Below are 13,967 nucleotides of genomic sequence, written 5' to 3'. Positions count from 1 at the left end.
GCTTCTTCTGTGACTTTGGTGTTCGCAGGGCTGTTTCTCTTTTTCTTCCCTCTTCCTCTGCCTGTGTGGGTTTTGCCCTTTCTTAAATACATTTTCACAGAGGGGCCACCAGCTTGCTTGCAGGGCTCAGCTGTGCTCTGCAGTGGGCGGGTTGGAGCCGGCCGAACCGGCCGTGTCCGGCCCGGGGCAGCCCGGGCCTCTCCTCACAGAGGCCGCCCTGCAGCCCCTCCTGCCAGCGCCTGGGCACTGCACCTGGTACCGTGCCGCAACTGCGTCAGCCTCCCTAAATCCCTGTTCTCTGAACTCTGCCTGTGCAAAACACCGCCATGGGAAGTCATCCCAGTGAGTCAGCCTGTACAGAGATGGAAAATTGTTTCTGTTTCCCCGTGTACTCTTAACTATTAAAGTCTTGACAAGCTTTATGAGCTGGCAGAGTTTTCAGCCTGTCCCAGCCCTGGCTGCATAGGGTTTGGCAATTTTAACAGGTTAATAAAATACCTTGTCTTCACAAGCTTAGGCTGTTACCCACTACCCTGTGGCGCTGACGAGCTGTGATAATGAGTCAGTAAAAACAAAAAAACCCCAAACTCCCTAAAAAAATCTTTTTCCCAATACTGGTTAGCAAACCACTCATTCTGACATTTCAGGACAGCTCAGGGGTCAAAGTACCTATCCAGTGTGCTCCTTTCCTTTTGGCACTCAGTCAAAAAAAATTCTTCTTCATCCACTTCTGTAATGCACTTCATTTCTGCTGATGGAAAGGTTCATATGCCAGCTGGCAGAACAGCTTCCATGCAGACCCGTCAGCGGTTGTGCCTTGAAATCCTTCCACCATTGTGTTTCATTGCCTCACTGCTGCTCCCCTTCTACCCCTGTTGTCTTCTCCAAAATGTCCCTAAACTGGTTATGCATGAGATTTGGGCCCCACAGTTCTATCAGCTGAAAAAAATCTGAACGCTATGATCCATCCTGTTATATACTTGTAAAATACAAAGACAGAATTATCTTCATGATATTTATGATAATGATGTTTTTAATACAGGACAAAGAGACAGTTGGAGATGGGGTGGGACCACTGAAGACTTGAGAATGAGTAACGTCATAGCATTAAATTGCTATTTCTACTATGGTCCATAGCAGTAAAATGCACTTCCTTATGATGGTTGTTTCATGGCCTGTAAGAAATTTATTTGCAATAGGTTTAAGTCCATATACAAGTGACTACATCAGTAAACACACTCAGTGTTAAGTAGCATTAATTGTTAGTTTCAGCCAGAAATGACAAATTGATCAGGCCTTGAAAAAACAGAACAGTTATGAGGTTTAAGTTAGCTGCCAAAATCAGATTTCAGTACTTTTAGGTGTACTGATCAGCCACATTCTCTGAGTTAACTGGGATCTGTAGTCTATCATATTATTTAGTTACCTCAGTAATGATTTAAAAGCTCTAGTTTTAGAGATCTCAACCTGAATTTTTTTCCCTAGTCTAATGTAACTCCCCGAGCTGGTTCTTCGGTATGTTTAGACACATTAACAGAGTGAAGCCCGCTTGTGTGTGTGTGCTCAGGATCTGTTCATCTCTGTGGTCCTTGGTTGTTCTAAACCAGTCCTATTGCAAGCCTGTTGAAACAGTGGGTATGTGTACATGCAATAAAATCACAGAAAATCCAATTAGAATATTGAAATTCTAAATGACTGTTGTAAGAAGTTTACAGTAGGAAACAAGCTATTATTTCTCTGTGATTAAAAAAAAAAGCAATAAAAAGATCACTTTTTTTCCTTCTCTATCTCAAATTGGCACCTCTTCATTTCAGTGTTTTATGAATGACTTTTGTTTCCCCCTCCAGTAATCTGACTTTCTTGATCCTTGTTCCTAAAGATCAGTTGTGCAGGACATACAGGTGTTAGCACAGCTGGCTTGCTGATGACAACTCTGTCCATATAGCTGTCTAGTGTGTCATCACTCATACTGTTCAGTGTCATTCTGACCTAGCCAAGCTAAAAATGGTACTCCAGCTCAAGAGGGATTTAAAAACCTTGACAAACTAAAGATAAGACATTGCCGAATGTCATAGCCATGTACTTAACTGTTTTCAGTTTAGATATATCTAAATAATTAATTTCAGGGTGCATTTATCTTCTTTGTCTTTTGGGGTTTTGGGGGGTTTGGGTTTTGTTTTGTTTTTTTTTTTTAGTAGCCTGAATGCTTTTGTGCAGTTTGCCTTCAGTAAGGAAAAATCCTTGTTTGGAGAATTGTGGAATTACTGAATACATTAACTTATTTTCTTCAGACATAGATTCATTTTCAGACCAAGGTCATTGAAATCCATTCATAGGGGATGTATTATAGTGCACATCCTGCAACTACAACAAAGCTTAGGTGCAGTGGTCAATGCTGGAAGAAACAACTCTGGATCAAATTAGCATCTTATTCAACAGAGTGTGTAGTGTGTGTGTGTGTAGTAATATGAGAAAGCATGAATTAAACTTACAGGTAAGCCTGGGATGGTATTCTACTCAGAAGATTAATTTCCAGAATCTTGACTAGTCTTTGAGAAAAAAAAAAGAAGAAAAAGCCAAGCATACCCAAAACATCAGTTTTATGACATACATGTCTCCTTACACAAACAAATGCTGTTATGCAGTAATTAGTGTTCAGAAGAACATTCAAAACAACCTATGAAATGGCTTGTACTGCAATTAAATACAGATTTGCATGGCAGTAATCGAAAAGGATAGTGACTAAATCTGTATGCTGATACAGAAATTTTTAGTAGATTTGCAGTTAAGTGAAATATTTGGTATACCTAATTACACTCGTGTATGGCAACCTACAGCAGGGTATGTGGAAATGCTACTTAAAACATCCACTATCAACACAAGTCAGACCCTTGGGTTTGAGGATGTATTCCTTCTTTTAATGAAAAAGTATGCAACAATCTGCTGGCCTTTAATAGAGTACTTAAACCTGACTGTGGTGGCTGTATAACAACTATCCATTTAACAGTATCATGCTGCTCTTTTTCCCTTTCCCTCCTATGAGGCAGTATTTTGTCTAAGCAAGGTAAGTTGTGATTTGGTGTAGTTTGGTTTGGCCTTCGGGGGGGCAGGGGTGACAGGGGGAGCGCAGGAAGAGTTTGAGGGGGTTTTTTTGCAGTTCAGTTGACTGGTTTGGTTCCCAACATCATTCCTCACCTGTTTGGCTCTCTAATTCTGGCTATGGTTTTCTAGTGCTCAGGTGTTTGATTTAAGGTGCCTTCAGTTTAAACAATGTAATCTTGTCACAGGCAGTCTCTCTATTTCTGGAGTGATCCTTGATTGCTGAAGCATCTTGATGGAAAATATTGTCTCTGTGATTGTATAGGCCCTCATTCAGTAAGATGAATATGTGCTTTTTGAGTGGTTTCCTTATTTTCAGGGCAGACTCAGACTCTGGTGTTTATGAGCAACTATTAACAGATTGTCTCTTGGATCCGACAGGGTACTGCGGTATATAGTTCTTTGGGTCACATGTGCCAAATCCTTCAGCAAATCTTTTGGGGTCTGTATTCCCTTAAAGGTCTAATACTTCAGGTGTGATCTTCTAGAGAGCCTGTACTCAGGAATGACAGTATATGGATTATATCTTTAGAAAGATCATCTGGATTGGCAACTTACTCACATGAAGAACTACTGTTATCAACGCTATTCAGTACTATTGTTGGTGCAACCTCCTTCATGTATATTCACTTGTATTTTTTAGTATAGACTAAGAGAACATCAACAGTTCATAACTAAATATTAAAAAATTAGGAAGTGTTCATGAAGGTTTAATTCTGTCCACCATTGTATATACTTTTTTTGTTATTCTCCTTAGTTCCGTGATCATTTGTGCCACTGTAACAAAGACTTGCCCATTCAAATGAGTTACTATATAACTTATTTCTGTTAAAGTGCTTCTTATCAAAGAAGGCAAAGGACCACATGCAGTAGATGTGCATGTCCTTGATTTGTGCAGTATGGCCTCCATTCTACATGCTGCCCTGGAGGTACGGACATTATGCAGCTAAATCAGCCACATATTTACAAGACTGCGGTTAAGACTAAGATGCAGTTTGCATTCAAACAGCCTCCTTCTATTTTAAAAAGTTCTAAAAACATTTTTGTTAATTATATGTCACATGCAGAACACATAATGGTGTAGCAGAAACCATTTGCTTGCACTCTTTTAGAATGATTTGCATAACATATTTGTAGCTTCTGTTATCTCAGCAATATGGTCATCTCAAAGTCAAGCAGACTAAATCACTGTTTGCCATTCACTTACCACCAAATCACTGCATCACTGTGGGTTTTGTTCCACTGTTTAAATTGCAGATGATATGCTATTAAAAATAGTAGTAGGAAATGAAAGTAAAATAAGCCCAAAGTCTTTTACTTTCCAGGTACTGTTTTTTATGTAGAACTGGTGAACTTTGAACTTACAAAAGGTTCTCCTGTATAGCTTACATAGTGAAGTTTATATCCATAAATAATCTTATTTTCTTTTCACCATAAGAAAGCATTGAAGTAGGCCCAAAATAAGCAACTAAAATCTCAGGTTTGTTGTACCAGTCAGACAGTAACCAGGCAAAGAGCAAAGAATTATGGAGGGGTAAGCACATCTTAATACCACTTACAACTTGCTACCATTTAGTACCATGTCTCTGTTGGTGTAACTGGACATACCAGCTCAAACTGTGCAGAGAGAAAACAAACAAGTAAGCACAGAAGTGGACTGTAAATAAAATTATCCCTGATCAGCTGAGAATTTTTAACATCATTTTTGGACATGTGGAATTAGCCCATCAAATTCTACACCTTGGTTCAGTCAATAATTTAACTTCAGTTTATTATTCAGTTTCAGCTTTGATCTGAATTCATCAGTACTTTATTGATTTTAAATTGAGTAGCTATAGGGTTGTCTTCTGTGTTGCTCTCTTAATTAATTAAAAAGTTAAACACTGTCATAAGTCACTGTGCTCCTTTGTTTTAAAATGTTTTGAGTGTTGTAGTAGAGTTGTGTGGATCTGTTTGTGATTTTGCCTGTTGCCAGCCAGTATTTACGTAAGGCTAAACTGAAAAATCTAATGATCATACTTAGCGGCCCACTGTCGCAGTACTTACCCTGCTCCATATAAAATCAGTCTTGCAGTTTTTCACGGTCTCAGCCAAAATTATGCTTACCGAAATGAGAAATAGCCAAAATCTTCACTAGCATTGGCTATAGATACATCTATTTATTTTTTCTCTATATTAATTTTTGAGTATAGGGAAGTGGAACTGGTTTCAGACATTTTTAATCATTGCAGTAAGCCTGATTAGCTGATTAGGTTTTTTCGATTATAGCATTAGGTCTCTAGCCTAAGGAGACCTCTCAGGTAGAATAGTCTTCCTTTAGAATTCATGTCGAGAAAAAAAAAGTGTCATTAAATACAAAAAAGCTCTGAAACTTGTATCATAAAGCTTAACTGCGTAGGATGGTTTTCTTCTCTGTCAAGCTGCCAAAAAAAAAAAAAAAAAATTTTTTTAATTAAAATTACCAGCTTTACCTTTGCCTGATATTTCTGTAATGTAAATGTATGTGAGTACTGTGCTTACTTCCTTAGAAGATCAGGAAATAATCACAGTCTCCAAACTCCTATCATTGTCTTTCTGGATCTGAAAAAGCAAATAGCCAGAAAGTGATGAAATTATTCTTAACTAAGATTTCATATAGGCACGGCCTATTTAGCATGATTCCATGCAGGCATGGCCATTATAGCTTTCCATTCCTTGAACAGGTAGTCAGCTTGAAGACTGGTTTCAGATATTTGTATAGTATATGCCCAGTCTTTTGTTCTTATAATTTTTCCCAAATCCCTGTGAGTACTTTTCAAAGGAAAACTCTAGCTTCATTTTCTGTTTCTCAGTATGCATGTTGATAATGAGATTTATTCTTTACGATCTAAGTATTTACAAACACAAAAAGTTTTGGGTTTGTTTTTTTAGTTGTGAATTTTCATGTTAAATATACTCTTTAAGGAGCTAATCTGTACTTTTCTGGTGTAGTGGTATTAATGGCATATGTTTACCACAATTCAGCCATTTTAAAAAATGGCTTTTATATTTTATTGTTCAGTGAGTGTCAGGCCCCAATACTGAAATGGAGAGTTTGAAACTAATAGGGTTAAAAGGACTTCGACTGTCTGTATTGTGTGTGTATTATACCTACATTGCTTATACATTGTTTTTTTCCCCCTAGTATTAGCAATCTGCTTTTGTACTTTGACATAGGGATTTCCCTTGTGAATTTTGTCACAGAAAAAAGAGAATCATCAATATCGCAGTTAAACTTGACTTTCAAAGCTAATAGTATCTCATTTGGGGACTGAAATTTAATAAATTTTCTTTGATTCTGGGTGAGTTTTTAAACATCAAACAATGAATTGGCCAGGGTGCAGTAAAATATTTAGATCTATTGACTACGGTTCAGAAGGGTAGAAGGCAAAACACTGGTGGTTTGATGTTGATAAATTCTTAGTACCTTAATCCACATTAATGTTTTCTTTTATCTGTGTGCATATTGGCAGCAAAGACACTGAAAAGTTGGGATATATAAGCTATAAAAATGTAAATCAAATGTATGTATGTGTGTGTATGTGTATATATATATATATATATTTAAAGTAATGCATTTTGTTATATTCAGCAAGGTTAACATCTGACCGGAATTACACATGCTGACAGAACACTCTAGAGAGTATGTTTGTTCCACAGGACTGTATATCCTGAACCTAGTGCACTATGTGTGCAAAAAATGTGTAGAGGACCTTTCCTGTTATAAAAATTGCATCATAGTGCATATGTTTGGCAGCCACAGGTATTGACAGGAATTCTTTAGGTCAACTTGGGAAATGTAGGGCTCCCTATTCCCACAGAATAGAGCAACAAATAAAATAAAATCTTTTCTTCTTTGTATCAGTAGATTTACACATGCATACTTCTTTCAGTCAGAGCAGATTTCAAAGGCTGTGCTATTATTTGAAATATGTTCACTCCTGAGCAACATTTTACAAAAATTAATTTTGTAAGTGGTTACAAAAAAGTAATTGGGATTTAAAATGAATGGACATGTTTTAATTCATGTTTGGTGAGTTCTTTTGGGCAAGGGAGGCTCTAAGAAAAACTGAAATTTATTTTAAAGAGTATTTAGTAAATGGTGTATCTGTTGATTTATATGTATTTAGTATATATTTAGCATATGTTTTAGTATCAGACTGTTCATTGTTGTTAAAGACAGTAAATTATTTTTGCAGTACTAGCTATTGCTACTCAACAGACAGAGTCTATGCCAAATGAATGTATTTCATCTATTCATTTATAGTAACATATATTTGTATGTGTGACTATCCATCTGTATTAGAATCTAACCTGACTACTGGGACCTCGTGGAGGTAGACATGATAATTTTTGTATTAAATAGAATGAAAAATGGGTGTGCAGCAGCACATGGTATCTGAATGTAAGTGATGTGTCCATGGAAGTTCTGTGTTAAATACATGTAATTTCACAGCCATGCTGATAGACTAATTACATGTTTTAATATGTGGAAAAATGTTGCATTTTAAATAATGATAACAATATTTGTCTCGTGTTCAACACTAGTAAGTCTGGCTGTGTTTAAAGACAAAAGCGTTAATCACTACGTTGCTGAGAGTTTTACCTATGCGTTTGTACCACTCCGAAGGCACGCGAGTTTTTAAATTAAAACCAGTTTCTCGCTTAGTCAGCAGGTGGCACTGTGACACCAACGGCCTTTGGTGATGGTTGTGGCCGTATGTAGAAATGGCATTGCTACTGCTTGGGGGTTTTGTTTCATCCTTTCTTTTCAGACTGCCTGCAAAACTAACTAAATATCAAACTGTCTGAATTTTGTGCAAATTGTAGCATTTCCCACTCCAACTTGGCATAGTTAGAAACTGTATAAAAGTCGATTAATACCAATTAGTGCATTATTTCTTACAGTGAGTCCACAATAAGAAATCTTATAGAAGGTTTGGGTTTTTTTCTCCTTCTGTTAATTGCAGAGCTACAGGTTGGTTTATTTTGCTTTGTTTGAGGATTATTCATTTTAATGTGGGGTTTAACTGAATTGATATTAAATGAACCTTATTGTGGAGGACTGATATGATCTCCCTACAGTAGACAGAACTCTCATGCCAGCTTCTTGTTTGTATGATCACATGAACTTTTTAATTTCATAGCTGATGTTTGTTTGAGTCAGAAGTACAATTACTATTTCTTTTCTTATGAGGTTTTTACAGAGGACAGACCTGTGAAATGTATATACCAGGTGGTCTTGTGAGCCCTTAGTGTCTCTTCTTTCCTTCTCATTTCAGACCAGGGGAAGATGCTTTTTCTTCTTAACATTCTCTCCCAGCACTCTGAATTAGAGATTTATTTGCAACGAAAAATCAATTAGTCCTAAATTTATTCATGGATTTCAGGTCCAGCGATCAATGCAAGTCCACTCAGTGGGCTCAAGGGGACCCAGTTCATCCCAGTTAATGTGTCTGAAGGGGAATTACCATTGATGCTGTTTTTTTCCCTTTAGGTCAGAGATCAGACCTTGCTGTCACGGACTGCGGCAACCAGGAATGACTTCACCCTGCAGCTACCCAAACTGCACCTAGAGACCTTTGCAGTGGAAAGGCTGAAGGGCAGGCCAGAGGTTGTAGCATTTCAGGTTAGAGTCTAAAATAATCCTGTTTCTTTTTTTCCTTTTTTGCATCTGAGATAGAACAAGAAGCTAGACTGCTCTGAATGTGTGGAGAACAAAAAGCTTCAAAACTATTGCAGTCAAGAGTTGAAAAAGAAATAATTTCCATATATACTCTTGAATACAATATTTCAGAGATGATATGAACTTTTAATTTTGCAGTTACAATGTTTAATAACTGATGGGAATATGACCATGAAAAAATGCAAATGTTATATTTGAAAATTAATATCACTCAATTCCACCCTTCCTTTCCTCCCCCCCCCCCTTTAATTTAAGCAAGACAAATAAAATGGGGGGGGGGGGGGGGATTTTTATGCTGCTTCTTGGTCAGTATCAGATTTTTCCATATTACAGTTTTAGAAGTAATAGTTATTTTTGAGCATTCCTAATTTAAAAGAAACTGCTATTTGGAATACTTAAATATAGAAGCTGTTTGTGTAGGTTTAAAGACTTGTATGTTTCAAAATACTATTTTCATTAGGAGGAAACAATGGGGAAAAAAGAAAAGTGAACTGAAAATGTACATATTTTGAGCTCTGAAAATGGATTCTGTGCAATGCCTCCTTATTGTTTTTAAGTTTGTTACATCTTTTTGTACACAAACTGTCCCTTAGTCTTCATAGCTGTGCAGGATGACTTCATTCTTATGATACATTATTGCTAAAGGCAGAACATTTTGTTTTTGCAATGAGGGAACGAAAGGCAGAGTGAGTATGTATACTTCTTTCATTGTGCTCTTCTGTGTGAATCAGAGAGAGGAAAGCTAGTCATGTAAAGTGCAAGGAAGACAGACAGTACAAGTATTGCATAATGTGTGTACATTTCTGTAGTAATCCATTTTAATTTATTGTAGATTTTCTGTTCTAGATGCAGTATATAGTTGCAGGAACAGGGTCACAAAACAAACATTCAAGAAAGGCAGATTCTAAGCTGGACATTTCTCACTGTGGCCCTCTTGCATGCATGTGATTCAACATGATAAAGATTTAAATTATGTGGGTATTATTGTGTTTCCATAATAAAGTAGTAATGTGTAACACCTTGAGATTCCCATGAACTTTAATTAACGCAGCTGTATGTCTATAGCAGAGGGTAGAGTTGCAATTGTTTCCCCAGTACAGTGATGATCACTTTTAAGGCTGTGCAAAAGGTTCCACAGGTGGCATGTTTTCAAAGACGCTGTCATGGAAATCACCAGCTTTTAAATACTGCTTTTCTAAATTGGTGGCCCATTCAGTGATAGCTGCCTTTTTTTTGTCCCATCCCAACTCCCATTCTTTTTTACCCTAAGAACGATTGTGAGACAGCCTATTCCTTCTTTCTAAGAAGACGAAGAGAAACAGAAGTGTAACAAGTTGCATTTCATATTTGTACAGAGTGCTTGTGGTATAACTAACACATAGTAATGTATGCACTGGGTAGCTTACTGGTGGTGCAGTATTGTAAACATACTTTTTGTTCACCTTACAGCTCCAGTTACACGTGGTTACTTTGTATGTACACAAACAGCATCAGTGATTCACAGTCCATCTCAGTGTGCAGTTCCTTTTTGCCTTTCCTTTCCCCTGTCCTCTCCTCATCTCTAGTTATATAGTGCCTGTTTGATAACTTTCTTAGTACATTACAGAAATTTTATTATAAAATTTGCCTTTTATAGCTGGGAGTCAGCTAATTGATTTTAATTTCACTGTATGTGAAACTATATTAAGGACAATCCTGCAATCTTGAATGAGGTAAGCAGTTAGTAATCACTTTATGGACACTTCTTATTAAAACCAGTGGCACTGTTTGCATGCCTGGTCTCTATAACCACTACTACTACATGTATTTTATAGTTACTCTGTGACAAGTACATTTCAGTTGAAGGCCTTATTATCTGCAACTGTTAGACATAAGGAGGTTTTTTCTAAGTCTGAATGTATTGATATTTGATGGTTTCTTTTAAAAAATTGCATAAAAATTAAGATCCTAAATTAGACAGTGTTAGAGGGATGAAGCACTGGCTATCAGAACTGTTGAGTACTCACAGAAGACTGCATTATTTTATTTATATTATTCATGCATCTAGTTCATAGTAGGTGGCTGGAATCAGTAATTAATAATTTTGTATCCATTAGTTCAGCGTGTATCACTCTTTCATCATATGAGAGGAAGAAAAAAGCTAGTATATTTGTATGTGTGTACACATCTGCATGGGTTATCTGTCTTCCAAATTTTTCGGAAAGCAAGTGGCTCTAAAAGGTGTTTTGAATGAAATCTGCTATCCTTAATTTACCTGATGGGCTCAGTGGCGTTAGGGGTCTATATTCCTTGTCTTTGGGAATATGGGAAGTCTTGGAATTTTTAAATTGCTGTTATGTCTATATGAATGTTTCTTGGGAAAAACAGGCTTTCTTTGTAGGACACAAGTGCAAAGAAGATTGGCATAATGAACCTAAGTTGCTTGACTGTGAACTAAGCTATCAGAGTTTTGGTTTTTTGTGACATGCTTAGTTAATTATCTTGTAAAACCAGAAGGCTGTTTTTTTCTAGTAAATGGATCCAATGTTCCAAATATGAATGCTTACAGGGCCAATCAAACAAGCACACAAATAAAACCTCTCTCATTCCCCAAAGAAGTAATTGTTAAGCTGTACAAGAAGTGTTGTGTATCTTTTAAATAATGTTTTGTACACTCTGGTGATAGACCTTTAGATAATGAAATGAAATATTTGGGACACAGAGTTCTATGTATCTTCTCCAAAGCCTGCACTTCATGTAATGGCTCTTAAATTACAAAATTATGTAATAGATTGAAATGTAAGTTATTCAACAAGAACGTCCTTGCTCTGAATGTCTTCTAAAGCCCCATGCAAGTAGTGAAAATCAGACTTAATTTGTAGGCATTTGTTAAATTCTTGAGGACTGTAACAAGAATTACTACAATAGTTTGAAAATGTCACTTGAGATGGATAAATAATGAAAAAAGTGCAGTATCTTGAAAAGTAAAATGATATGGTTGCTGTAGCTTTGAAACACATTGACCTGCTATTTAATTGCTGTGAAGGATCTTATGTCACAAAGTTGTGGTTTGTTACTTAGTTAACTTTGAAAGTGGAAAATACAGTATTATTTTCAAGCACCTGAAACACATGAGAACAGGATTTAAGGTGTGCTGTTCTGTCTGTGCCTGAATGCTCCCACTGAAGACAAAAAGTGGAACTGTATGTGAAGCCTCCAATAAATACAGGATATAAGGTAAAAAGGAGCATCTGAAATAACATGAAATTCCTAATTGTAGTAGTCTTGCTTGGCAGATGACTATTTAAGTTAACCAGTAAAGGTTATCAACTCTTCATAAAATACAAAATTGAGTTGTGCTACACCTTTAGGAAGAGGATAATGTTCTCTTAACTCTCTCTTCTGAAAGAGGTTATTGGCTCACAGAAAAAGTGGTCATTCAGAAGATTCCTTCTGAATTGTCTCCAGTACTTTTACATCAGATATGTAATTAATGCTTATGGCAAGCAATTTGATCTAAAAACCAATGCATAAAGTCCCCCAATAAATCAGATAAGGTTTAAATGTTCATACATAAAAAATTAAGCATTGGTATACTCTCACAATGAATTTCTTCTATTTGGAGATGCAGAAGGGTAAGAACTGGTATGAAAGAAACTTCTTGAAGCAAATTTAGGTACCTCAGACTAGCTTTGCAATAGCAATAGGATGTGTAATGTATACTTCGTGTATAAGTGCTTGATTCCTGAACAGGGAAAGGCTAACAACATACAAATCAGTGGCTTTGCCTTGCATACCTAGGTTATGCTCTGTATCTACTGTTGCAGGTTGGTTTTACAGGAGGTACAGGAGCTGTTTAAACATAGCAGAGGAGCACTGACTTTATGGACAATGTCCCAGGTGTTCCTATACACAGAAGTAACAGATTTATTCAGGGAGTGTCAGTGAAAAAAAGTGGCAACAAGGAACTAGCTGTGGCTGTCAGAATCACATCCACTCTGTGTCCGAAAGACATGCATACAGCTGTGTGATCAGCCAGCCACTGATGTTCACACATAGTAGCTGCCTGCAGATGTACAATTAGGGAAAGAGTAACCATTTTCTGTGTCATGGGAACTACCCTGACCTCTGTCTTCAAAGTCTCCATTTGCATATTTTATTAATTGGCCCTATTTTTGACTTTTGGTCAGTATTTGGCATGGTGGGCCTCTTCCTCCTCTAGTATCTGGTTGCTAAAGGCTGTGATGTTACATCTGGATGTTGGTTTGGAAGAGAACTGATATTCACAGATGAACTTGTGTTGCTGTTTTACAGGATTTATATGAATTAGGGAATCAAAATGGGCAAGTTTTGTGAGTGACTTTAATGAGGATGTGCATATTTAATGTGTTTATGTAGTGTATGAAAAAGCAGGTGTGAGGATGAGACTATAGGCAGGCTTCTGCTGTAAAAGGGGTAGACATACATGTATCTGTCAGTATTTATAGGTCTTAGGAGAATGCATTTCTTTATGTGCTGCCCTTCACCTGAGATGTAAGATTGACCTGACTGTTGGAAATCCCTTGCATATTAAGAAAATTTTAGTTTGTTATAACCAGGGAGTTGAGTAGGTGAACCTATCTATGTTTTTCATTACTAAGCTCTTCCTTAATTTTGAAAGGTACTATACACTTGTGGTGTACTTTTTCTCCTCCAGGTGGGTTTCAGATGGGTAAGTTTTCACTTTGTCTCATCTGTCTGTGTCTGTCTCCCTCTCTTTTTGTCTCTCTGTGTGCCACACACTCTCGTTCTCTGCTGCACGTTGTCTCTCCCTGTGTCCTGCGTGCACACTCTGCACTGCATGTGTACTCTCTGCCGCACGCTTGCTTGCTGCTGTGTGCACACTGCTGCACGAGCACGCGTTCTCTGCTGCTCTCCCTCTCCCTGCCGTGCCTGCTCTCTCTGCTGGGCGCTTGTGCTTTCTCTCGGTTCATCTCTGCCTGCCACTCTGCCTCGCTCTCTCTCTCTCAGTCTCTGCCCCTCTCTCCTGCTCCCTGTGCCTGTCTTTCCCACTCCGGTCTGTCTTGCTTGCTCTGTCTCTCTCTCTGTCTTTCTGTCCCCACTGTCCCTCTGCTGCTGCCCCTCTTCCTCTCTCTCTGCCTGCGCCCGCCCCCCCCCCCCCCCCCCGTCCCCCTGCGCTCGCCCT

At 37.7% G+C, this 13,967-nt stretch overlaps 1 protein-coding gene across 1 annotated transcript in view; it reads left to right on the top strand.

Annotated features, from left to right (window-relative positions):
- Positions 1–13,967, top strand: part of CCDC171 (coiled-coil domain containing 171) — a 139,947-nt gene that overhangs the window by 100,148 nt on the left and 25,832 nt on the right. The window contains exon 22 of the mRNA XM_010562090.1: positions 8,615–8,746. Coding sequence (XP_010560392.1) covers positions 8,615–8,746 — 132 coding nt within the window. The remainder of the gene's footprint in view (positions 1–8,614; positions 8,747–13,967) is intronic.

The sequence above is a fragment of the Haliaeetus leucocephalus genome, unplaced genomic scaffold (assembly GCF_000737465.1).
Source record: "Haliaeetus leucocephalus isolate CR32 unplaced genomic scaffold, Haliaeetus_leucocephalus-4.0 Scaffold154, whole genome shotgun sequence".
Lineage (NCBI taxonomy): Eukaryota > Metazoa > Chordata > Aves > Accipitriformes > Accipitridae > Haliaeetus > Haliaeetus leucocephalus.
Note: the sequence above shows the minus strand (reverse complement) of the source record. Positions and strands in the feature narration are given on the sequence as shown.